Below are 26,460 nucleotides of genomic sequence, written 5' to 3' on the forward strand. Positions count from 1 at the left end.
TACACCAGCACCTGATTAGGCACCCGAAGCTAAAGCTGGCTGGTTTGGTCAGCCTCATCATTCCTTCGACCTGTATAAATGATTGACTGGAAGCTTAGAAACACAACATATAGAAAAGATACAGTAAAAGACTCTTATACAAACATGATGATGGCATGGACCGCATAGAGCCACTGCCAAACAGTTTTGTGGTATTTACTCTGTGTGACGCTTTTCTCCCCCCCCGATAAGTAACTCTGGGAACAATAGTGTGCAAATAACAGATAGAAGAATAGTGTGAATTAAGCATCTGTTCCTCTGCTCCACAACCCAAGAACAAATATGACAAGCTGCATAAAATACATTATTTGTACGCAATCTGTAGGAGCATAATTCAAGATGTGTGCGGGGTGTGTGTGTATATATATATATATTTATATATATACAGTGTGTGTGTGTTTTTACATATACAGTACTGTGCAAAGGTTTCAGGCAGGTGTGAAAAAATGCTGTAAAGTAAGAATCTTTTCAGAAATAAAAGTGTGAATAGTTAATTTTTTATCAAATAACAAAATGGAAATAAATGAACAGACGAGAAATCCAAATCAAATCAATATTTGGTGTGACCCCCCATTGCCTTTGGCCAGATTCACACGTGGGCAATCCGTGACATAGCGGCAATCGTGCACTATACCGCATGGATTGCCACGTGGTCACGGGGTCGCTTACCACCGACGATCGTGCTGGCGGTGCCATCATTTTCTAATGGCACCGCCGTGCGTCGTGTATCGAAAAAAAAAAAGGTACATGTACCTTTTTTCTGCGATTGCCGCGTGGATGTACCCCATTGAAATCAATGCTGCTGCACGGCAATCGCTGTCTGCAATTGTGCACGACCGAGTGATCGCCGGGTTGTGTGTGCCAGATTGCTCAGGTCTGCACCGGCACTCAAAGCAGCATCAATTCTTCTAGGTACACTTACACACAGTTTTTGAAGGAACTCGGCAGGTAGATTGTTCTGGGTACATCTTGGAGAACTAAGCACAGATCTTCTGTGGATGTCGGCTGCCTCACGTCCTTCTGTACCTTCATGTAATCCCAGACAGACTCGATGATCTGAGGTCAGGGCTCTGTGGGGGCCAAACCATCACTTGCAGGACTCCTTGTTCTTCTTTACGCTGATGATAGTTCTTAATGACATTGGCTGTATCATTTGGGGTCATTGTCCTGCTGCAGAATACATATGGGGCCAATCACACCCCCTTCCCTGATGGTATGGCACGATGGATAAGTATCTGCTTCTATTTCTCATTGAGGACACCATTGATCCTGAGACATTGAGACTTGCAGGGAACCTCCACCATGCTTCACTGTTGCTGCAGGCACTCATTATTGTACCGCTCTCCAGCCCTTCGGCAGACAAACTGCCTCCTGCTACAGCCAAATAATGCAAATTTTGACCTATCAGTCCACAGCACCTGCTGCCCTCTTTCTGCACCCAGTTCCTATTTTTTTGTGCATAGTTGAGTCACTTAGCCTTATTTCCACTTCGGAGGTATGGCTTTTTGGCTGCAATTCTTCCATTAAGACCACTTCTGGCCAGACGTCTCCGTACCATAGATGGGTGTACCTGGGTCCCACTGGTTTACACCAGTTCGGTGTTGATGGCACTGCTGGACATCTTCCAATGTCGAAGGGAAATAAGTAGGGCTGTGGAAATTAAAGATTAATTTCTCGATTAATCGTTAAACTTTTTGATCGATTAAAATTATTTTGATCGCTAATGAAAACACTCACCTCTCTGCTGGCTTCCGGGAGTCCAGTCGGCGATCCGGTGAGGTCACGGACATCAACGTCACTGGACTCCTCCCCCTTCCCCAAGTGGCTCAGTCGAGTGTCTACGGTCCTCAACATCGCCTGTTTCTTTGTGCTTCTTCAAAAGAGCTTGAACAGAACATCCTAAAAACCCCAGTCTGCTTTGAAAGTAGGGGTGCTGCTGCACCTCCCAGCAGGCATGTTCTGCAGCACTGCGCAACAAGCGGTACCGCAATAATCTGCATTGGCAACGCAACTCACTTTACTGTAGTATTGCTTGTATTGCTTGTTGGGTGGTGCTGCAAAGTACACCTACCGGGAGGTGCATTGGGGTGCTATTCAGAATGCATGGCAATGCACAAGTGCACCAATGCGGTGAATAGGCCTGTACAGTTGAGACTGCAAGAGAAATGACTTTGATGTTAGATAAACTAACAAAGGAAGAGATTAATCCCAGTAGATTGGAACCAATAGACAATTATTAAAGCTGTTCACAAAACTAGCTGGGAAATAAATGATAAAAGGAGAATGGAGGTCATGGGGCAGCACGTAAATGGGAGATAAGTAGATAGGCATATAGGTGAGTAATGTTACTTTAGCCTCTAAAGGAGTACAAGCATGTTAATTTGGAGTCTAGAATACATAAATAAATATAACTGGATATCAAGTAACTATGGTGTCCTTGCTAAATAATTCTAATAGAATTTCTATTACAACTTTGAGGAAAAAGTAGATTAAAATTGTAATAACAATTATGATGAAAACTGCTTTCCAGGCGCATATTAAAAAGACTCATTACTGAAGTTATGTACTCATTAAAAAATATTGCATTTATTTTTAAACTCTACTTGCATAACTACCCAAACAGCTAACTCTCATCACTGTGCTGTTGCTCTTAAACTGTCCAATCATCAGGCTGGGGGGTATGTTCTGACCTGGTTGCATTATGGAGGTCCAGCTCACACATGCACATGTATCCGTGGTTACATACACATGTATGCACAATCCCAGAAACACATGTAGATGTGTGCTTACGACCGGGCAGTTTGCAGTTACTGCACAGCAGTGGTCACGGTGGAGGAGCCGAATACCTTGACTGCCAAGTGGTGATGGCATTGTTTTTATGATAATGCGTCTCCATCTGTTCCTCGCTGTCAAATAAAATATTACAATTCATCTGGCTAGCATCACTCTGGGTATATCATTTCAGGGTTATTTATCTTCAAAGTCCAACTCCAGGCTATTTTTTTAATAAAAGTTCCTCCAGGCATAGGTGAAATTAAAATAAAATCAGTTGTTGCTGCAGTACTCACCTCCTCTCCAACTTGTCCCCTGTAATAATTCCTTTTCGCCACAAGGTGTCCTCAGTCTTCTGCTGGACATCAATCAACCTGGAAAACAGAGGACATACTGTGAGTGTAGGCCATCATGGGCCCGCCCCCTGATTCCTCTTGGGGCCCTTCAATCAGTGGCGTCACAAGGGGGGGTGCGGCGTGCACCCGGGTGACACAGAAATTACCGTCAGTCATTTTGGTGTCACCCCCTCTGAAAAGTCGGCCATTCAGTAATGGACCGAGAGCCCCACAGTTGCAGGAGAGAGGAGGGTACCCCGCAGCATACCTTATACCCGCTGGGTGAACGTCCCCTCCTCTCTCTGCCGGCGTCCATCATCAAGATGCCCACTGGCATGTATCACCAAGGTGACCGCGTGTGTGCAATGACGTTATCGCACACACGCGTGGTGATGTCATGCGCATGCGTGATGATGTCACGGCGGGGTGTGTCCCGGTACCCGCTCCGGGTGACACCGGGCCTCGCGACGCCCCTGCCTTCATTCAGTGTAATGATGCAGAGAGGAGCACAGGCATCATCATCATGTCATAGCCATTCTCTGCATCACTAAGGACAGACCAACAATGGGAGAAGATCTGAGGAGTAGGTGGACCCTGCTCATCAAAAAGTAAAAATCTGAAAAAAAGGCTAAATAAATAAACAAAAAGAGCAAAAAATACACACCAGGGTGCTCTGGGGAGGGCGGGAGTTGGGCTTTCATTTGCTTATAAGTAACACTCCCCAAAACCACTATATATGATAATAATAATATTTTTGACTGAACCTATTCCAATCACAAAGGTATAAAATAGTTAATAAAGAGGTTCATGAACTTTAGTTAGTACATAAATAACAAGCCCATTAGAACCCTTCTAATAATTATAAGGTGACTTGTAAACCCCCCGGGGACTTTGCCAGTTCCGTCAGCTCTGAGGTCGCATTTGAGCTTGTTATCGTTTACAGAACGCAGTGGAACGTATAAAGGTCCTTCACCTTCATATCTACAAAACATTGGCTGACCCATTACCCTGGAAATTAATGTGATTCATGCTACATGACGTGATGGAACGCTCAGAGCTGTTCATTAGGACACACCAAAACAAAACATGGTTAATTAGCCGTGTAACAAGCATGTTTAATTATATACATGACATTAGGTGACTTGTACAGATTGCTATGTGACACAAACATCTCCAAGGACTCACGTTTGATCACATAATGAGATAAAGCCTGGGAAAAAAAATATTAAATTAAAAACAACAGCTAAGAGTTTTGCAACTTGTAAGGTGATATAATGTGAAAAAAATCAATGTACGGTGATGAAAAATACATATTTAGAAACACCAGGAGACTAACTATAAACTTCTCACTAGATGGTATTGGACACCGGCCCTCCTGCATAGATACTATCCTGGGGTCTCAGATGTTTGCTGGCGCTGCCAGTCGGGAGAGGGCAACCTACTTCACCTCTTTTGGACTTGCCCGCGTCTATTGCATTTCTGGTCTTCGGTCCGTACCATAGTTCGCAAGTTCACGGATACGGATCTTCCAGATGACCCGTCCTTCTTTCTACTGCATCATACGTACATGACCAAAAAAGCCTATTCTCTCTTTGTAGTTCTGGATGCAGCCAATCTTGTGTTCCGAGCCTGTGGAGGAATACCACACCCCCCTCAGTGTCTATGTGGATCCGAATAGAAGAGATCAGAGAGATGGAGGACTTAGTTTTGTCCTCAGATAACAGACATGGGAGGTAATACAAGACATGGTACTATTGGATGGAATTTATAGAGTCTTCTGGACACGGGGCTGATCTCATTACAACCCTCAGGTGTGGAGGTGGGCTCCTCCGTACAGACTTTCTCTCTACATACTTTTTCCTTTGTTCACCTCTCTTCTCCCCCCCCCCTTTTTTTTTTACACCCCTATAGCTAGCCCCCACCTCCTAGTCAAGGGGATACATTAAGGGTGTTTTGAGTATACTAGAGGACTTACCAACCCCGCAGCCTATTTTTTTTTTGGTCTTTTATGACCTTTGTATTGTCTAAATCAGTGGTTCTCAACCTGTGTAACCTCTGGACCCACATTTGTTCTCAGTCGTTAAATCGCGACCCAAGCCCCACTGCAATGGAGTGCACGGCAGTGTGGGCTGCTGTGCTGTGCTGGAGCTCCATTCATATGTGCATTGCTTGTACAGCTCCCATGTGTGCCTGTAGAGGTGCCAGGAACCAGAATGTGATGTCACTCCAGTCCAGGCACCTCTACAGCACATGCAAAGGAGCTATAAGCAATGTACATATGGATGGAGGTCCCTCGCGGCCATACCCCCATCCCACCTCAAGTCAACACTTGGCGCCGGGCAGCATATTTTAAATGCTTGCTCAGTGTTAGAATGGACAGTGCTGCACTAGGTGGAGGCTAGGGGGAGGCTGAGTAAGCTCTCACCTAGAAAAGTGGAAGGCATATGGCAACCCACTGAACAAGGGGTCGCGACCCACTTTTGGGTCACGGCCCACCAGTTGAGAACCAAGGGTCCAAATGCTTATATAACTAAAGGGTACTCACATCTGAGTTTGAATTGTCTCTGTACTATCATTATGTCAAACACTGAGAAAGGAAGCCGCGGGTTGTCTACTTTGGTATTATAAGTATGTTTATTATGCTTACGCATTTACACCCGGCTTAATACTTCTTGCCCTTACAAGTATACATCTGTATCGCTAATGTTTTGTTTTGTAACCTGAATAAAAAAATTAAAAAATACATATTTAAAATTGCAGTAAAAGAACTACTCAACAGATCATTTCTTCTTGGGTTTAAGTTATGTGAATCCAAAAGATGACTTTACCTTTGAGGAGGTTGATCCACATTTCAGGCAGAGTGAAAAGTGATCTAGTCATGGTCCTAGGATGCTACCTCCCAGGCAGTCTCAATTGCAGGGAATGAACTGCTCAAGAGATAATTGTTTACAAGGTGTAAGGTTAGGAGCGCCTTCCACAATTGGTCAGATAGATTGATATCTCTATGAAATGTTTATTGAATAAAATACAGCCAACGCATTCCCGGGGAACAGCCTACCCCACCCACTTTAATTTCCATGTGGACATGCTGATACCTCTTTCAGATTTTTTCCAGCCTCAATGTAGGCATTTTAAAAGTATCTTGTTCAAATGTAATTGCAAACCACACGTTTAGCCAATGAAGAAGGGAGAGGCCGTTTCCTGAAACGGCCTCTGTGTATTTTATTCTTTGAACAGTTGATATCAGTATCAAGCTTTCTGACCAGTTCTGTGCTATTGAAATCCTTATAGTCTTATGGTTCCTAGGGAGGAGAGAGGGGAAAAGGAGCACACTCCAGAATGATCTTGCAGCTATCCAACCAACCCAAGGGTTTGCCGATGAAACTTGAAAGATAAGAACAGAAAGAGAAGCGCAACGATCCCTACCACTGGATGCAGAGCTCTGGCGGTGGAATTTAGCTGGGGAAGTTGGCACCAGAGGCATATCTACAACAAATTGTGCCCCTGGCATTCCGCTCAGCTCCTGGCAACCAGTGCCCCCCCCCCCCCCCCTTTAAGTGTGCATGTGCAATTCCCTGGATACACCACTGGTGGGTACATGTGTCCTCTTTCTCGGCCATCCAGAAAACCAGAGGTGGATCTGTCTTCTGCTATGCCGCTGGCCCCAGATGCAGCACTCCCCTCCCTTCATGTGAGCGCCCCATGCCGAAGGAAGTTTGAGTGTTTCAGTACATGTTTTTAACAAGAAATGCGGTTTTTATTGCGCTGGATCATTGCACTTCTCTTTCTGTTCTTACTGTATCTTTCAAGTGGTTCTATAATATTAGGCCGTGTTTGCACTATACAACAGCGGTTATGTATGTACATCTGACAAGTGGGGTGAGAAGCAATGATATGCACTGCCCACTGTCCTGAAATGAGGAATGATCCTCTTATTTTTGGGATATTTGATAGAATGAGACATGTGAATACCTTCTGTTCGAGGAAGACTCTACTGTGCTCCACCTGATTTCTAACTTTCGGTTTCTGTTCCAGTTCCAGTGTCGAAGCCAATGGTGCAGACCGAGCCATCGTACGGAGCCGTGGAACAGGTGGGAAATATCACCTTTAAATGTTTCGCAATGAAAGGAACGCGAGTGGTGTACGAGTGGCTTAAAAATGGCGGACCCCTCCAGGACAGGTCCAGTTACGTCTTCTCTCCGAATAACGCCACCTTCACCATCGTTTCCGTCACAAAGGGTGACATCGGCAACTACAGCTGCTTGGCCAGGAATTTCGTCAGTGAAACGGAGAGCGATGTCATCACTCCAACCATCTATTGTGAGTATCAGTGGATGGTAGACATGTAAACTGTGGAAAATTCGGTTCAGATATTTCGTTATTTTGGGATTCCGATCCGAAATTCAATTCGGTTCGGGTTTCGGATTCAGACGAAACCCAAACTTTCGTTAGTTTCGGAAGAGTTTACGAATATTCATTGCGAATACCACAGAAAACCATATACAGATATTATCACTAAAGCTGAAGCTCCTAGACCCGAATGGCATTTGGGAGTTCTCGATTGCTATTTGGAAATTCGGACTCCATTCGGGTCTTAGAGCATCAGTTTTAGTATTATGTATATACTGTACAAGTAGTATTCTGTAATACAAACAAATATTCGTAGCGGCAACATTGTGACACATATATTTGGGATGCACCGTTACTAGTATCGGTGCCTATGCCCAGTATTTAGGCGAGTACGTACTCGCCCAAATGCTCCGATGCCTAGCCCCATACTTCCGGTATCAGGAAGCGGGGCAGCGAATCTTTACATACTGCCTGGCTTCCTGACTGGCCAGAAAGCCGACTCCATGCTTTCTCATCACCTAGTGACGAGAATGATGGGGACGGCTTCCCGGGTAATCAGGAAGCCAGGTGGCAAGTCATTCCTTAATGGGACTTCCGGTATCGATATTTATACCGATACCAGAAAACAAATATCAGTATTCCTACTCGATACCGAAATACCGATATTGGTGCATCCCTACCATATATACATAAAACTAAACCTGAGGCTCACAGACCCGAATGATATTCAGTAGCTCCCGAATGCAATTCGAAAATTCGGATTAAGACCCATTCAGACTCATTTGATGCATTAAACCAAAAAACACATCTGATTGGCCAGAAAAGTCACATTCGTAAATGGAAATTCAGATTCGGATGCATTGGGATGAGGAAATTTGGATGTGTCCAAATGTCCGGATTTTGGAAAATTCTGACAAATTTTTATTTGGAACGAAACGAATCGCACATGTCTAATGGATGGGTCGCTAGTTTTATCGAGTGGAGGCTTTTAGGTACATTTTTTGGGAAGGTGTTTGGAAGAACATTTTTCTACCCAGGGCCATCCCTATTAAGAGGTGGTTGCATCTCCTTGGGTCATGTGGGACCTTTATAGACAGGGCGTCCCTGGTTGCTAAGAGCTCTTAGCAACCTTGGATGCTTTTGCCAGCGTCCCGTTCAGCTCCTGGCAACCAGTGATGTCAGCGAGCTGGGCAGGATGCCGGACCGAGCCAGAGCTCTCCAACCCATAACGTGCACCACTAGAGGTTCCCCGCCACCCCACAGCCGGCCTCAGGCAGTGAATAGTTTAGGGATACCCCTGTTTCTATCATTTCTCAGCTGTTCCAGATGTCAAAATGCATAAAACTATTTGAAAACTGCCCAAATAAAAGCATAAAGCCACTAGAAGCTCAAACTTTCACTAAACATTCGGGAAATGCAAACTCCTAATTTTGTTAATCCCTAAAAATAAAGTAGAACCAAATCCTAACCTGGCAGCCGGTGGGAGCTCTGCATATCCTGCTCTAATTAGCACATCCCGCTTCTTTCATTTTCCCAATTAGAAACACATAATGTGGTGAGGAGAACCTGTATGAAAGGGCTCCATATCCACCTGTGCCTAGGGAAGCATGCACGGCAGATACAGCCTTGCTGGGCCATATGTTCTTCTGGGTCCTATCCCATCTTTTTCAGTAATTACACTTCTGGGAGCTGATGGCCTTTTGCCAACTTCTGGTTAATGTGATGCTGTTATCTGAACTCCAGGAAGATGTAAAAGGCACAGTGGAATGCAGCTCTGTATTCATTATGCAAGCAGTGTAAGTACACGAATTTAAAGCTCAACTCCAGGATAAAATAATATTGTCCTCATACAAGAGTCATGTGTATTCTTATTTCAATCTTGGTGAGCTGTGTGTATTTCTTACAGATCTGGGCAGTGATCCAGTGTGAGACTTGGAGCTTCCTGTAATAAAGACCGATCACTGCTGCTCTCTCTCCTTGTGCAGGATGACTGGTCTTGTCTCCGCCCCCTCCTGTAATACAGACCAGTCCCTGCAGCTCTCTCTTCCTGTGCAGGGTGACTGGTCTTGTCTCCGCCCCCTTCTTTAGTTTCCTGTGGTGGGTGGAGCTTCCTGTAATAAAGACCGGTCACTGCTGTTCTCTCTCCTTGTGCAGGGTGACTGGTCTTGTCTCCGCCCCTTCTTTAGTTTCCTGTAGTGGGTGGAGCTTCCTGTAATAAAGACCGCTCACTGCTGCTCTCTCTCCTTGTTCAAGGTGACTGGCCTTGTCTCTGCCCCGTCCTCTAGTATGCTGTAGTGGGTGGGGCTTCCTGTAATAAAGACCACTCATTGCTGCTCTCTCTCCTTGTGCAGGGTGACTGGTCTTGTCTTCGCCCGCTCCTGTAGTTTCCTGTAGTGGATGGAGCTTCCTGTAGTAAAGACCGGTAACTGTTACTCTCTCTCCTTGTGCAGGGTGACTGGTCTTGTCTCCACCCCCTCCTCTAGTTTCCTATAGAGGGTGGGGCTTCCTGTAATAAAGACCGCTCACTCTGTCTCCGCCCCCCTCCTGTAGCTCTCTGCAGGCAGTCTACAGTGGGAGGAGCTTTTGGGTCCCACCCATGGATCTCCTCTCCACACTAGCTATGTGTGCCCAGTGATGATGTCACTGCTATGTTTATGGGGTAAAATATGTGCTTACAAAGGCATTTGGTGCACATAATGTGGATTTCTATCCTTTATGGCTATTGAGAAATGTATTTAAAGGAAAGTTTTTTCAACCTTAACTTGATATCAGCCTCTGGTAGGCTGTACAGGAGAGCTCAGCGAAGGGAAGAGAAGCAGCATCACAAGGAGTCAATCAAGTGTACTCCAATCCAATGAGCATACTGATAGGAGGTGAGAGCAGCATGACCGAGAGATGAGCTCCCCAGTATGCTGCTTCTCCTTTTACTGTCCAGTCAAAAGGGTGGGAAGAGATCCTGTAAGTAGGGAAACAAAAATTGGAGACGGAAGCGCCACTACCTAGCGCAATAAATGTGGTAGAGTGGGGTGTAGGCGTAAGAGTTGTACTCACCTGAGGCTGGGTGAGTATTCGCTTGTAATCGTCCGGTGGTGGTCAAGCGGATGGATCCACCCTGAAAAAGAGGGACTACTAGCACCACCACTCCACCCCATCCGCTTGACCACCACTGGATGATTACAAGCGAATACTCACCCAGCCTCAGGTGAGTACAACTCTTACGCCTACACCCCACTCTACCACATTTATTGCGCTAGGTAGTGGCGCTTCCGTCTCCAATTTTTGTTTCCCTACAGCACATGTGTTGGACACCCCGGTCCAGACAGAACGGAAGCCGCACACCTACGCCACCAACCCCCGCCCCCCGTACTTACACCCACCACACCACAAGCGCGAACCAGTGTACCTAACAAGTACTGCCCCCCTTCCTCCACATTTTCCCCGTACCTCTGTTAAGCGCCACACAAGGGGTAAAACTCAAAATTTTTCAGAGATCCTGTAAGTGAACTCCAGAGAAGGAAAAGAAGCAGCAACACAAGGAGTCATACAAGTGTGGTGCATTCCATTGCGCATGCTGATAGAAGAAGAGAGCAGCGAGCTCATCAGTCTCCTGCCTCGCCTCTCCTTTTACTTTCCAGTCAAAAGGGTGGGGAGAGAACCTGTAAGTGAAACTGCAGCAGAAAAAGATCAGCTTTGCGGTGGAGCTGGGTAAATCTCAGAACTGTATAGGCAGAAATAAGGTTAAACCAGCTCCCTCATACATCTTTCATCTTTGAGTTTAGATGTTTGCCTGGAGTTCAGCTTTAGGGTAAGCGAACGGGTTAACCATCATTCGCACCTATCCAGTTCGGAATATTGCAGCGGCGTTCTTGGCAGCGGCAACTTTCCATCTATATTTCGTCAATAACATGTTTGCTATAGCTCGGCACTCTCTCGCTAGGGTTTTCGTGTACCATATGCCGAGACTGCGGGGGAGTGCAATGATAAAAAGGTCCCTCGCACTAAGTACCTCTGCCATCTGCTCAATAATAGAAGGGGCGGGTGCGCGCGGGCGGCGCGGCCAATCGGCAGCGTGCTCCCTGCACTAAAGTCCCAGGCAGACAGGTGATTTATCATTTTACAAGCCTGCTTGGTAAACAGCAGTAAGCCAGCCAATGTGTTCATGTCTTTACTGAGCTTATCTGCTGCTGGGAAAGGGAGAAAATGAAAAGTGATGTGTTCCATGTCAATGTGTCTGCAATGAGGGATGATGGGAGCTGGAGCACCGAGTCCTTTGTTTCCTCAAATAAATCCATTGCTAAAACTTATATTTCATGATCCCCTTTTTATGTTCTCTAAAAACTGCTTTTTCTATGCAAAGAGCTTAACTCCCTTCCTTTTATATGGTATGCAGGGATCCCAACCTGAAAAAAGTTATTTCAGGGAGGTGCCCTTCTCATTTTAGGGAGGTGCCCTCTTCGGGCGAGAGAGCACCCCCCTGAAATGATGGCAGATAGTAAAGAAGCTAATGCTTCCCGTGCTATCTGCTGGGTTTTAAAAAAAGTATTCTGACACCAGCTGCCGTCAGAATAATTTTAAAAAAAAACAGCATAGGAATGAAAAGCTAGGCTCCTATTGGTTATTTTTCAATTTGCAATAGCCAATAGCAAGCTGCCTATTGCACCCACCCAATGCTGCTGTCAATCAGGAGAAAGAGGACATGATGGAGAACTTCAGGTCCACCTCTGCTGATTGACAGCAGGATTGGGCAGGTGCAATTGCTAGTAATCTAGCTATTCATTCTGATAATGTTTTTCTTTTTCACTCTGATGGCGGCCGGCGGCTCCAATATCAGAGTAAAAAAAAAAACAGACAGCAGGGAATGGTTTACTCTGCTAGATAGAGCAGAGTAAACCTTTCTGGGAAAAGATTTTTCTCTCCCGGGTGGCCGGGAGCCGCTATCTAATAGCGGGAGACACCCGGAACGTCCGGGAGAGTTGGGATGTCTGGGAATGTCACATCCCACAGTAGTATTTTATTTGATCCTAGCCTCTTGTAATCCCTTTGCAATACTCAGGCTGGGACCAGGAGGTGAAAGCAGTAGGGGCCAATCAGGTGTGCTGCATGCACATGTGCTGATAGGGAACATGCTGACAGGAGGAGAGAGCCCCCCTACATGGCTTATAGTAGTATTAAACTCCGACACCTTTTTCAATAATGAAACCAGACCAAACATATATGGCTCTGCTTATTGGTTAAAAATATAGTCCATAGGATGTCTCCTCTGCAATAAAAGAAACCTTCCTGCTCACATTTTTTTGGAAAAAGCTCTAAGTTTCGATTTAGGTAGATGTACAGTATATTTGTGACAAAACATGTCCCCAGCCTCCCCTATCTTTCTTATTACAAATTGTTGTACTCCCCCTTCTTCAGTAAGTGCTTACTTCGGTTAGCAGCTGCGGGGTTCTCTAGTGTCCGTCTGCTCGGGCCTCTACACTAATGTTCCATAGACTTCAATGTGACATCAACTATATGGGTACATCCCATTAAAGTGACATTAAAGTCAAACTTTTTTTGCCCCTTCCCAATCCCGCTGTTGGGACTTACCTTAAATGATGCCTCTTGATTCGATCATCTTGTTCTTTACTGTCCTTTTCAGCTGTCCCTCCAGTGATGGTGCGGGTCTCCGATCCAGCGCTGACTCCTCTGTAGGGATGAGCCGAGTGTTCGATTCGAACATGAGTTCAAATCGAACATCGGCAGTTCGAGCGTTCGCCGAACTTTACGGGATGTTCGCAGTTTGTTCGACCGCGGACATTCCATAAGGCAAAATGCCCTCTGAAGCTCTGATTTGTTAAAGTCTTGCACCTGACCATGGGTCAGGTGCAAGACTTTGCCCAATCAGGGCTCAGTATTGAATTAGAGCCATGATTGGGCAAAGTCAAGATGACTCTGCCCAATTATGGCCTGCCTATCAGATGTCGGTAAACTACACAATTGGGCGGAGCTAGCTGTCAACGCTATGTTTTGCCGGCATCTGTCAAAATGCCATTATGCGTCGCGGAGCGGACGGGCCGGCGGCCGGCAGGTTTTTTTAATTTATTATTTCTCTTTATTTTTTATTGTTTTATTTTTTATTTTGTTGTCGTTGTGGACAACGCTGGACACCGTGATTGACCCTGGATTACGTCGGTGGATCCATTTTTTGGTTGTTTTTTTTAAAATAAAAGACTTGTCAAAAACATGTCTTTTGTTTTTTTTCCAAATAAAGGATTTTATCAAAAGTCTGGACTTTTTAATAACTATTTTATTTAACCCTTTAGTGAATGGGTAGGGGTAGAAGTACCCCTTACTCATTCACAAGGGAGGGGGGCGACATTTGGGTGCCCCCTTAATTAAAGGGGTACTCAGATGCAAATAAGCCCCCTTGCCCGCAGACCCCCACAACCACCGGGTCAGGGTTGTGGGGACGAGGCCCTTGTTCCCATTGGCACGGGGACACCCTCCCAGTGCCGAGGGCATGTGAATGTTTTTTTCCCCCTATTTTTGGGGGTGGGGTTCCTCCTTAAAGTTCCTACCAGACCTTAAGGGCCTGTTATGACTTTAAGGGAGAACCCCACACACTTTTTTTTTTTTGTTACATGGGGTCCCTCCTAAATATATCCATACCAGACTTTAAGGGCCTGGTATGACTTTTAAGAGGAACCCTATACAGTTTTTTTTTAACAAAATTGGTCCCTCCTAACATTTCTACCAGACCTAAAGGGTCTGGTATTGTTTGGGAGGGGGAACTGCACACTTTAAGAGAAAAAAAAATGCGCCACTTCACAGGCAGGTTAAGGGGACCCCCCAGGCATGATATTTGAAGGATTTTTTCATTTTTTTTTTACCCTTTAAGTGATGTAAAAATCACTGCTCCTTTAAAAACGGTATTTTGTTTTTGTTTTTTTTGGCATTGATTCCTGTCCCCCAGGGCAGTACCCGGACCCCCATACACCAATAACTTTCCTATAAGCCCTCTTAAAGGGGACATTCATTTTCAAACGACCCCCATTGACTTGCATTGAGTTCGAGTTCGTATTTGAACGGGGGGGTTTGGCTCATCACTACTCCTCTGTCCTCCTCTTCTCTCATGTCGAACAGAGTCTGTGCGGGTGCACGCTGCTCCATAGACTTACCTTGTGTCTCTCCTCGTTTACCGGCCGAACATCTGAAGTGCGCATGCGCCCACCCCAAGATCCTTTGCGGCCGCCCAAGATTCTTCAGATGTTCGGACGGGAACGCGCAGCGGAGACACAGGTAAGTTTAAACCCTTTTTAAAAGTTTTTTTAAAAATGTTTTTTGCATATATCTACTGCTTGCTAGCCGTAGATATATGCAAAAACACGCAAGGGTTTAAAGTCCAAGGGACTTAGTTGATTGTCGTGGGCAGCCTGGCGTTAGATTTTTATGAGCCAGGTTGCAGGCAATGCAGGAGGTCACCACTGCTGGAGAAGGTCAGCAAGGACTTGCGTGGGTGCATATATCTGTGTATGAGTGGGCTGGGGAAACGTTTTTACGCATGGACATATATTTTAAAATGTACTGCATTATTATTATTATTTAAGAAATTATATTTTTTATTAACAGATGGACCTTACGGTCTGCGAGTGATTTCCGATAAAGGACTTAAAGTCGGAGAGGTCTTCACCATTGACACTGGACAATCTGTTCGGTTTGACTGCTCAGCCGACTCTAACCCACCCAACACCTGCGCCTGGATCCAGCGGACCAACAACTCCACCGAAATCATCAACTACGGGCCCTACTTCAAACTCCTTTCCGACAAAGTCAGGCAAAAGTCTATGGATTACCTGTGCCGGGCCTACAACAACATCACCGGCAGGGGAGAAGAGATGCAGTTCACCGTCATCATTACACCCATAGGTAGGAAAAGTCCCAGGTCCTTCCTTCCATGAGAAGAAGGAGACAAAGCTGATTCTCAAGACTGAGAGGGTTTAAAACCGTCTGTGTTGCCTCTAGTAACTAATTGACCTCTGACCTTCATTTTCTAACTGACAATAGAAAAGTGAAAGAGAGAATGTGATTTTTAATATTTTGCCTTGCCTGGTCCCTCCCTCCCATCCCCCCATTCAGCGTGCTTATAAATTGTTTAGATTGTGGTTTATCCCTGGAGTGAGCTTGGTGACTACTTTACAACACACACGGGGACAATGGGGAAAAAAGTAGTCACCTCCAGATGGAAGGACAGTGTCAGCATCAATTCAGAGATGATTTGAGGATCTACAGCCTAGTGATACACAAATAAGATACATTTTTGTTAATAGTTAAAAGAGAACTCTGGGGTAAGTGTTTTTCCCTATGGTCACTGGAGGAAATAAACTAGCGTCCTCCCGTGACCCAAAGCTCAGTATATAGTGAGCTACAGCTCGCGGTATACTAATTAGACATGTGCACCAGCAAAAAATGTGTTTAGTTTCGTTTCGATTCGGATTTTGCTTTATTTTGTTTTTTCGAAATTCGGGTCCGAAAGTCAATTCGTTTCGGAATTCGGATTCGGACTAAATTCGTTAGCGGAAATCCGTACGAAAATTTGTTTCGTGTTCGTTCGTTGCAGCAAAGTGACATTTAAGAGTGAAAAAAAGGTTTTTTTTCTCAAATGTCACTTTGCTGCAATGAATTTTCATCCAAAAAAATGAAATTTCGTCCAAAAAAAAACGAATCGGAAATTCGGATTCGTTTGCATTCGTTATACCTGTAATTCGGAATTTGGATACATCCGAATCTCCAAATTCATGAAATTTCATCCGAATTTAGATTCGGAACGAAACGAATCGCACATGTCTAATACTAAGCCTGCCGCAGCCAGCCCTAAGCTAATCACAATGAACCCTAATTCATTCCCTTTTCCCCCTTTTCCCACTAGCTATTATTTTTCTCATGGTTTGTTTCCTTTATTTCTATTTTTGTTTGCCATTAATATGCAAATGTCTTTATCATTTTCATTCATTTTATTTGCTAGTTTTTGCAGTGTCGCATTAAAAACAAAAATCACAAATTCAAAAAGAAAAAAAAGCGCCTGTATTTCAGTTGTATCCAACGTTTCCATGCATGATTCAGTTCTGATAAATTCCACCAAAGTTTTTTAGTCAACTTGATTTTTTTTTTTACATTTTAGCAAATTATAAACTGATGATTTTTAGGTATGTGAGAAAACTAGTCATTATACAAATAAACAATAAATGCGGGATAAATTAACTTGGGTTGCAAAGTCTTAGTAAAACAAAAGCCCAGTCTTGCCCCGATTGCTTTTGGCAGTCTGTGTATAGGTGCCCATACACCTGATGATTATCGTACGATAATCGTGGGTGATCCCCTGATCGTACGATAATCGGCAGGTGTAGGGAAGGCGCGCAACCGTTTCTACTGTACGGTCGCACGTCTTTTGTCTCCTGAGCAGGCTTGAAAACCCGCCGAGAATCGTACAATTTTTGGCGGGTTAGTGGTGTTCTCGGGAGACAAATGCGGCATGGGCACACTGCCTGCTCAGCATTGGAATCATCGGAAGCCCTCCCCTCAGCGATGGGCGATTATCGCAAGTACGATCTGCCTGTCCAAGATGGCCAGATCGTACGAAATTTTAATTACCTTACAACCATCACAGGATGAAAGTCGTGCGATGGTTGTAAGGTGTATGGGCACCTTTAAACTGACTACAACTGGTGGGCCAATCCGAGGTGGTGGCCCAGGAGTCTGTATTATCTGCTCTCTCCTGCTCTTTGGGTCTGTATCTCGGCACCAGGTAGCCAGTACTCTTATTTGGAGCTTGCCTTCAGCAGGTTTCAAGTGGCAAATGTAAAACATTTGAGATATTTGATATATATTTGATTCCTAAAAATATATTTTTTAAATAAAATATTTTACGAAAGTGTTAAACGTAATAAAATAAATGAAAGGTTTAATACATTCCCTAAGATGCACACTATGGTCATGTAGGCCTCTTGTTTTGCCTGAAAACACTCCGTCTGTGTTGCTGTGACAAGGTGCCAGTCTTACCTGATGCTTAACGGATGCCGTCCTGATATTTCTGGTATAGAATATGTAGTGTCGGTTACAGCAGCATTCCTTGCATGCAGAATTTGCTACATGACAACTGACGTGTTACTGTGAAGCTGTGAAAACAAGAAAATGTTACATTAGGACAGAAAGTTTCTCTTGTGAGATGTAGGTCAGCGAATGGTAGATGTATAGAAATAACTCCAATGTTACAAATATAAACAGTGTGAAAATGACAGGAAGAGAGCACGTGCGCAGCCCATGGTCTCTGCTCCTTAGGTATCACATTCAGTTATCAATTAACGTGAAAACTGATACATTTAAAGAGCAGTTCCACCTTTTTTTGAAAAAAATTACAAATTCACACTTCTTCATAGAAGAAAAAATATGTGCATTAGTTATTAAATTTGCATAGGAGCCAGTAAAGCATTGCAGCTGCGATCAGTAGATCATATGTGCAATGCTTTGACTCCTGCAGACTCTTCCTCCTATCCCTGTCCGTAACAAGGTATGGACATCCAGTAACATGGATGGGAGCAAGTGTCAGTGGATTACAAGTGCGGTGATGTTAGCTGTGTACCCGGCTTTGCAGCTAAGATGTTGTCAGCCTTAAACCCAGAAGTGCTCGGAGCGGAGAGCTCCCAGGTTCACAATCTGCAGCTGTCTGGCGTGTAGGTGGGGGTCATCCTGTGAGTCCTATAAAAGTGATCACTTTTACTTTTACTTAAAACTTGGAAGAATAGAAACAAGCTTGTTTTGACCCTTTGAAGACCTGCATGGGACACGCCAAAGGTCCTTAACTGGTTAGAGTACAAAGTTGATGGGAGAGATGAACTTTTGGTTAAAGGTCAACTTCACCTTTTATTTGCCGCCACCTTATACCCTTCAGGGACTCCAGCAGTAAGATAAAATCTCCACAACTGCAGAGCCTTATGGCAGTGTCACTCTAAATCAGTTGTAGTCAACCTTGGCACACCAGCTGTTGTAGAATTAGTCCTGTGAGGCATTGCAAGACTCCGACAGCTGCAGTCATGACACCCAGAGGCAGAGGCATGAAAGGATTTGCAGGTTCACCACCACTGGAGTACCATGGTTGCCTATCCCTGCTCCAGCTAATCAAAAACATGAGGGATCCAGCTGGGAGAGAATGACAACCCACTACGGACTTGTGAGTGGAGACACAGACTACTTCAGGGAAGTTCAGGGCCCTCAAAAGATAAAAGAAGCCACATGTCCACCGATAACTGGCACATCACTGGGCAGCAGTTAGTGTTTAACATAGTTGACCTTTGGTGGGAGGCGATTGGCTTCCTAACAATGTTTGTAAAACCTGAAGAATTTTCTGCTCCGATTGTGCTATTGACGTTATACACAGGAGTTATTTTGTGTCAACAAGGAGCCACTAATAAAACATGGCTGTAATAAGTCTAATGCATTTATTAGAATAAGTAAACAGAGTCTCAAAAGGGAAATAACACAGCACATTCATTTTTACAGTTTTACTCTAGCCATCTGTCAGGCCATTCCTGGCTCTCCTAGCAGGAAACCCCCATGTTCTGCACCTACGCTCTTTGAATTACCATGCCTACGTTTAACTAAAACAGCAAAACAGGTATTCCATTTCCACTTGAAAAAAACAAAACATCGTTGTTAGACCTCCTTGTCCAATGTACAGCCTGGAGAGATGAGAATGGCTGCAGTGGGATACTGGAGGAACTTTGCTTTGGAACGCGGCCATGCTAAAGAAATAGGAAAGAAGTCAATGATACAACCTGTGGGGGTCATCTTGGAAATGTAATCTTGGTTGGATTTAAGCCAATGGTAAAAAAAACAGTTTAGATGAATATATGGGTCAATGATTCAACCTGTGGGCGCCATCTTGGAAATGTAAGTCTTGGTTGGATTTAAGATAATGGTCAAATAAAACAGTTTAGATGAATATATGGGTCAATGATTCAACCTGTGGGCACCATCTTGGAAATGTAAGTCTTGGTTGGATTTAAGGCCAATGGTAAAATAAAACAGTTTAGATGAATATATGGGTCTTAAAGGATAACTACACCCCAGAACAATTATTTATATATGTTGCAGCTTACCAGTTCTTAGATATGGTGGCGTCACAAGTTTTCATTTTTCAGGTTATGAACATTTTTAGCAAGTACAGAAAATAGTCACTGATCTTTTCAAAAATGCCTTGTCCTTGTCACCTCCTGGGAGCTGCACCTAAGCTGAACAATCTTGGCTTTCTTCTTTAAACTAGACATCTCCCCATGTCCCATCCAATGGAAACGAACAAAGGCAGACATCAGTGACATCACAAGGGGGGTGCCCACTCTGGGTGACACCATCAGAGGGGATGGGGGGGTGACAGTCATTTTGGTGAAACGCACACTCAGTCATGGACAGTTGCACGAGAAAGGAGGGGACCAGGCGGCATGACGTACCAGAGCGGTGTCACCTGGGCCACTCTGGGTGACTGTGACACCACACCTGGGGACGCCCCTGGCAGACATATTTGTGGTCCAGCATGGGTGACAACTATGGCTCCGTCCATAGAGGCCAGGAAGTATGTTATCCCGGATAACTAGAATGAAAAAGAAAAGGGGGGATTCAGTGTGAGTGGATGGAGAACTTCTCCAAGGGGGGGTGGGCGAAGCAACTCTGAGTCTTTGCCCTGGCTGACGGAATGTCTAGCTTCACCACTGATAGGAAGTCATAAGTCCGATCTGTTTAGTGATTACTGTCTAGCAATTTTGGCAGCATGACTGAGCTACTTACAGGTGAAACTCGAATAATTAGAATATCGTGCAAAGTTCATTTATTTCACTAATGCAACTTAAAAGGTGAAACTAATATATGAGATAGACTAATTACATGCAAAGCAAGATAATTCAAGCCGTGATTTGTCATAATTGTGATGATTATGGCTTACAGCTCATGAAAACCCCAAGAACCCCAAATCCACAACCTCAAAAGAGTAGATTGTTACATGCAATCAATAAAACAAGGATTGTACATAGAACAATATCGGACCTCTGAAAAGTACAAGCATGCATATGTACTCAGTACTTGGTTTGGGCCCCTTTTGCAGCAGTTACTGCAATTACTTTTGCACGATATTCTAATTATTCGAGTTTCACCTGTAAAATCAACAGCGAATCTCTGAGAAATCCGGGCAAATAAAAAACCTGGCTCATTTTGATCTAGGGGCTGGAATAAAACAGAATCACTTACCTGATCCCGGCTTCCTCCAGGCTGATAGACTGGTCCCTGCAGCCTCTCCCCCCCTGGACCCCAACAGTTGAAGGACCACTGATGACATCATGTCTTATGCAGGTCCATTGACCTGCCTTAGATGTGAGGATGCCTTGGGGCTAGTGCTGACCTCTGCAGGATCAGGTAAGTAAAATGGCTTTATTTGAGTCCCCTAGAAAAAACTTGTGGGCTATCCCCACACTGCAAGGGTAGATTTTTTTTATTTGCCCAGAGTTCTTCTTTAAGCTGGTCATACACAGCCCATGGGGTCCGACATGAGGGGCCGAGTGAGATTAAACTCTTAATTTCCCCATTCACGCTAAACATCGGGGGAATCTCCCTTGCCGAGCTATAGTATTGGCACCCGTGTTTGTCTGAAAACCCAAACAGTCACTGCAGCTGATCGACTGCAGTCAATGAACACCCAACAATTTTCCACCCGGCTCCTTCAACAAAAGCCTATTGAAAAATCAACTTTTTGTCAAACGGAGTGGTACCGACAGGGCCACCCACTGATCATATTTTGGCAGGACTGAAATTCAAGTAATGTATGACCAGCTTAGCAAATCCACATATCATGGGAAGTATTTCTAGTTCAATTCTCATAAACTGGCCCCACAGCTTTATGTCATTCGGTACAATGGTTCATTCGTTTATAATGCTGAGTGATCGATAAGCCTGCCGACATGGTGTAAGCCTCTATGGCAGTCAGAGCATCTGGTGCTGAATACTATTTGATTGTCTGCTGTACTCCAGTCTATTCAGATCTGTGAGATCCCATTGTTCATCTGTCACTCTGCACTGTACACTGCTGCTGTGTACTGTTACTGTGTCACTGTCAGCAAACAGCTACTGACGCTTGTGTTTACCTTAATAATAAATTAGTGTGCACGATCCTGACAGACCGGTCTGCTCAGGTACGGACAACACTGCAAAAATGCTTCATAGTGGAATAGTGGATGGTGTTTTTCCTGTTTAGCTACAGTTCAGGGCTTGTTTTATCTTATACAAAATAATAAATACTGTATATATAATAAATAATATATAACAATAATAATAAAATTAAAAAAAAGTTTGGTGGAGGAGGGATTATGGTGTGGGGTTGTTTTTCAGGGGTTGGGCTTGGCCCCTTAGTTCCAGTGAAGGGAACTCTTAAGGCATCGGAACACCAAGACATTTTGGACAATTGCAAGCTCCCAACTTTGTGGGAACAGTTTGGGGATGGCCCCCTTCTATTCCAACATGACTGAGCACCAGTGTACAAAGCAAGGCCCATAAAGACATGGATGAGGGAGTTTGGGGTGGAGGACCTTGACTGGCCTGCACAGAGTCCTGACCTCAACCCAATAGAACACCTTTGGGATGAATTAGAGCGGAGACTGCGAGCCCGCCCTTCTCGTCCAACATCAGTACCTGACCTTACAAATGGTACAACATTCCCATAGTCACACTCCTAAACCTTGTGGACGCCTTCCCAGAAGAGTTGAAGCTGTTATAACGGCAAAGGGTGGGCCAACTCAATATTGAACCCTACGGACTAAGACTGGGATGCCATTAAATTTCATGTGCGTGTAAAGGCCGGCATCCCAATACTTTTGGCAATATAGTGTATATATATACACTTACCGGCCACTTTATTAGGTACACCTGTTCAATTGCTTGGTAACACAAATTGCTAATCAGCCAATCACATGGCGGCAACTCAATGCACTTAGGCATCCAGACGTGGTGAAGACGACTTGCTGAAGTTCAAACCGAGCACCAGAATGAGGAAGAAAGGGGATTTAAGTGACTTTGAACGTGGCATGGTTGTTGGTGCCAGACGGGCTGGTCTGAGTATTTCAAAAACGGCTGATCTACGGGCATTTTCACGCACAACCATCTCTGGGGTTTACAGAGAAAATCCAAAAAGGAGAAAATATCCAGTGAGCGGCAGTTGTGTGGACCAAAATGCCTTGTTGATGTCAGAGGTCAGCGGTGAATGGGCAGACTGGTTCGAGATGATAGGAAGCCAACAGTAACTCAAATAACCACTCGTTACATTCGAGGTATGCAGAATACCATCTCTGAACGCATCAACACATCGAAACTTGAATCAGATGGGCTACAGCAGATGAAGACCACACCAGGTACAACTACTGTCAGCTAAGAACAGGAAACGGAGGATAGAATTCGCACAGGCTCACCAAAATTGGAAAATAGAAGATTGGAAAAACGTAGCCTGGTCTGATTAGTCTGGATTTCAGCTGCAACATTCAGATGGTCGGGCCAGAATTTAGTGTAAACAATATGAAAGCATGGATCCATCCTGCCTTGTATCAACGGTTCAGGCTGGTAGTTGTGTAATGGTGTAAGGGATATTTTCTTGGCACACTTTGGGCCCGTGATGCTATCATGTCCATATGAACCAAAATATCTGAGGGTTCCAACACCTTGTTGAATCAATGCCACGAAGAATTAAGGCAGTTCTGAAGGCAAAAAGATGGTTTATATCAGGTGCGTCTGTGGGCAAGCAGCACGGAGGGAACCCGCTGACAGGAAGCAGCCTGAATGGTCCGAAGGCAACGTAACAAGGGACAATCCAAAGAGGTAGTCGGGGGCAATCCGAGGTCGAGGCAGGTAGCAGAGGGTCAGAGGCGATAGGCGGTCCAAGGTCGGTACACTGGAGGTCAGCAGAGGGTTCAGGAAACTGGCAGCAAGGCACATAGGAGGGGAGCTTCGTATGTCACACCATGAGGTGGAATAACTCAGCAATAAGCCAGAGCTCAGGCCAGATTTTTATAGCCAGGGGAGGTAAGACCACCCCCGGTCACCGAGGCAACCAGGAGGATTCCCTCCCCGGGAACCAATGGCAGGTGAGAGAGATGGAAGGTGTGTACTGGGAACCTCCCCCAGCAAGGCTCACACCTGATGCTTAATGGCGCAGGAGCGCTACGCACGCGCTTTCGGGGATACGCGCGCAGCTTGCGTACTGCACATGCGCACCCGCAACCCGAGCACCAGGAGTTCTACCAAGCTGAGGGGGAACCCGTGCCCTGCGCCGTGCCCGTGGCTCCCGAGCAGGGGTAACACCCCCTGCTTCCTGACAGTTTAATCCGGTACTAGCAAGGTACAAATAAATGGCCGGTGATGTCCTGGTAATCGTTTCTGGTACATAGTGCTGGCAAACAAATGTAGTTTAAGGGTTTACATCTACTTTAAAGCCTCGTTCTGGGCAAAATATGACCCCCCCCTTCATTGCAGCAAAGTGACCTTAGGCTGCTGCCTGGTTCAAGGGTCTGGTAAGGGATTTTAGGGGGGACCCCATGCTAATCTTCTTGTTTTTTTTTGCCATCCCCCCTAAAATTCCTATCAGACATAAAGGGTCTAGTAAGAATTAGGGAGGAGATTCCACGCTGTTTTTTTTTCAATGTTAACGTTTATCAACATAAATTCATTCAAAATGACATTTGGAAAACATTTTGGATACATCCAAAATTTCGTTATTGGAAAATATGGATACGTTTGGATTCGTTATTTTTTCATTCGGAAATTCGAATGCATCGTAATGTCCAAATTTCTGAAAATTTGTACGAATTTCAATTGGGAACCTAACGAATCGCACGTCTTCATTTTACTAATTAGAGGAATGTGTGCAACAACGTATGTGTTCCTGCATTTCATAGATGGGAACAAGGGCCTAAGATTACATACACTTTATGTTTGTTACAACTATTTGTATGTTTATTGCTGAGGGGATGATTTATAAATCATCCTCCCAGTAATATGATGGGTGAATAAGGTTGGCACGGCATTCTCTCTACTAGATGGAGACGAGGAGCATAGAAATCATAATGGAGAGAATGCCGTGTGAACGGCATTCAGTCAACGTATGGCTGTTACAAATTACAATTCTTTGTATGTTGAATGGTGTTGATTTGTTAGAAGAGGAAGTGCTGTCTATAAAATGTTCCTTCCAGCGCTTCCTATGATGGGAAAAGGGGAACTCAGAAAAGGAATGATTATATGATGATCATATTGCTCTTGTGGCTTAATGATTCCCCATCAAATCTGCATTGTATGGGTTTGAATGGGTTACTTAGATGAATTCCGCCAAGTCTGAAGGTAATACACTTCCTCTTCACTGTATTCTGTCTGTAAACAATGGAAAATTTGTTTCTGCTTTGTCTTAAAGGATCCGTTCATCCAGAAGTGATATTTTTGATAGTTAATACAGTGCTGATGAGTTTTTCTTTATAATTAATTGTTCTGAATAATTTTTCCTTTCTTTTCTCAGACCCTGAAAAGCTCTTGCAGGATACGGGCTCATTATCGCCACTGGCTGCCATTACAGGAGTGTCGTTATTTATTATCCTGTCCATATGTCTGCTTTTCATTTGGAAAAAATATCAACTTCACAGAGGTAAGGGGCTGGATGGGAGATCACAGATGTCACTGTTACAGTGAAGGGGTAACCAAACTTCGGCCCTCCAGCTGTGGTGGAACTACAAGTCCTATGAGACATTGTAAGACTCTTACAGCCGCAAGCAGGACTTCAAGAAGTAGAGGCATGATAGGATTTGAAGTAGTGGCGGAACTATCACCATCGACGCAGGGCCTGGGGCACAGGGGGGCCCAGTCAGGACGAGGAAGAAAGGGGTCCCCCTGATGCCGTGTGGGCCACCTGGGTCGCCATGGCATCGCAGGCTGCTGGCTGTCACTGGCAACTGTGAGGAGGAACGCGCCGCTGTCCAGATCACTGACAACCTGTCAGTGGTCTGGGCAGCAGCGCGTTCCTCCTCACAGCTGCAGCTGAGTCAGTGACAGCCAGCAGCTTGGGGTGGAGGAGGCTAGGGCCCGGCGGCAGCAGCGTAGGAGGAGATGGGGCCCGGCGACGGTGAAGGAGGCGGGGCCCGCTGGCAACCAAGGAGGAGGGGGGGGGCCGGTGATGGAGAAGGCTGGAAGCGGATTGGGGCTGACAGATAAGAGGTGTGCATGGGTGTGACCAGCTCACCTGACACCCTGCAGAGCCCACCATAGAGAGTCTATAGTGGGCTCTGCAGGGTCACTCTCAGGTGGGCTGTGTGGGCTCTCAGGGGGGCTCTGTAAGGGGTGTAACTAGAAATCACAGGGCCCCATGCAAAAGTTTGCTATGGGCCCCTGCGATTTCTAGTTATGCCCCTGATTTGAAGCTTTACCACAGCTGGTGGGCTGAAGTTTGGCTACCCCTGTTTCAGAGACTTTTACACTTGGATGTCTGTCTTGGTACTGCGACACATAGTGACATCTCCACAGCAATATGAATGGTAACCCTGACATGGAATGAGTGTGCAGATAAAGAGTTCTGACTTCACTCATTGTCTTTACTGACCTGCAACACTTGTTCAGGGTCAGTGACCTAGAAAGTGTTGAAGCCATTGGATTAGCATGAAGGGGGCCAGCAGTGACAGCCTCTATATTTCTCTCACTATGAGTTTCTTTTGAAATCCCAAAAAGACACCAATGCTACAGGAACTGGAAAATGTACAGAAACCCAATGCTGAGTCTTTTTTCTCTCTGTTGAGTTGCCTATCACGTTTGTGCAATAAGGAGTAGCAGTTGTATCATTATTGTTTTTTTTATTGCACAACTGTTTGCAATTCTCCCCACCGTAGAGATGTATACATATGTATTATTATACACATTTTCTGTGTTTCTA

General features: G+C 44.9%; 1 protein-coding gene across 1 annotated transcript in view; it reads left to right on the top strand.

Moving 5' to 3' along the window:
• The window catches only part of HEPACAM2 (HEPACAM family member 2), a 73,859-nt gene that overhangs the window by 37,586 nt on the left and 9,813 nt on the right, over positions 1 to 26,460 (top strand). Inside the window, exons 3-5 of the mRNA XM_018557590.1 lie at positions 7,182 to 7,466; positions 15,102 to 15,398; positions 25,060 to 25,185. Of these exons, the coding sequence (XP_018413092.1) occupies positions 7,182 to 7,466; positions 15,102 to 15,398; positions 25,060 to 25,185 (708 nt within the window). The remainder of the gene's footprint in view (positions 1 to 7,181; positions 7,467 to 15,101; positions 15,399 to 25,059; positions 25,186 to 26,460) is intronic.

Source organism: Nanorana parkeri, unplaced genomic scaffold, assembly GCF_000935625.1.
Source record: "Nanorana parkeri isolate BGI_ZX_2015 unplaced genomic scaffold, ASM93562v1 scaffold291, whole genome shotgun sequence".
In the NCBI taxonomy this organism is placed as follows: Eukaryota; Metazoa; Chordata; class Amphibia; order Anura; family Dicroglossidae; genus Nanorana; species Nanorana parkeri.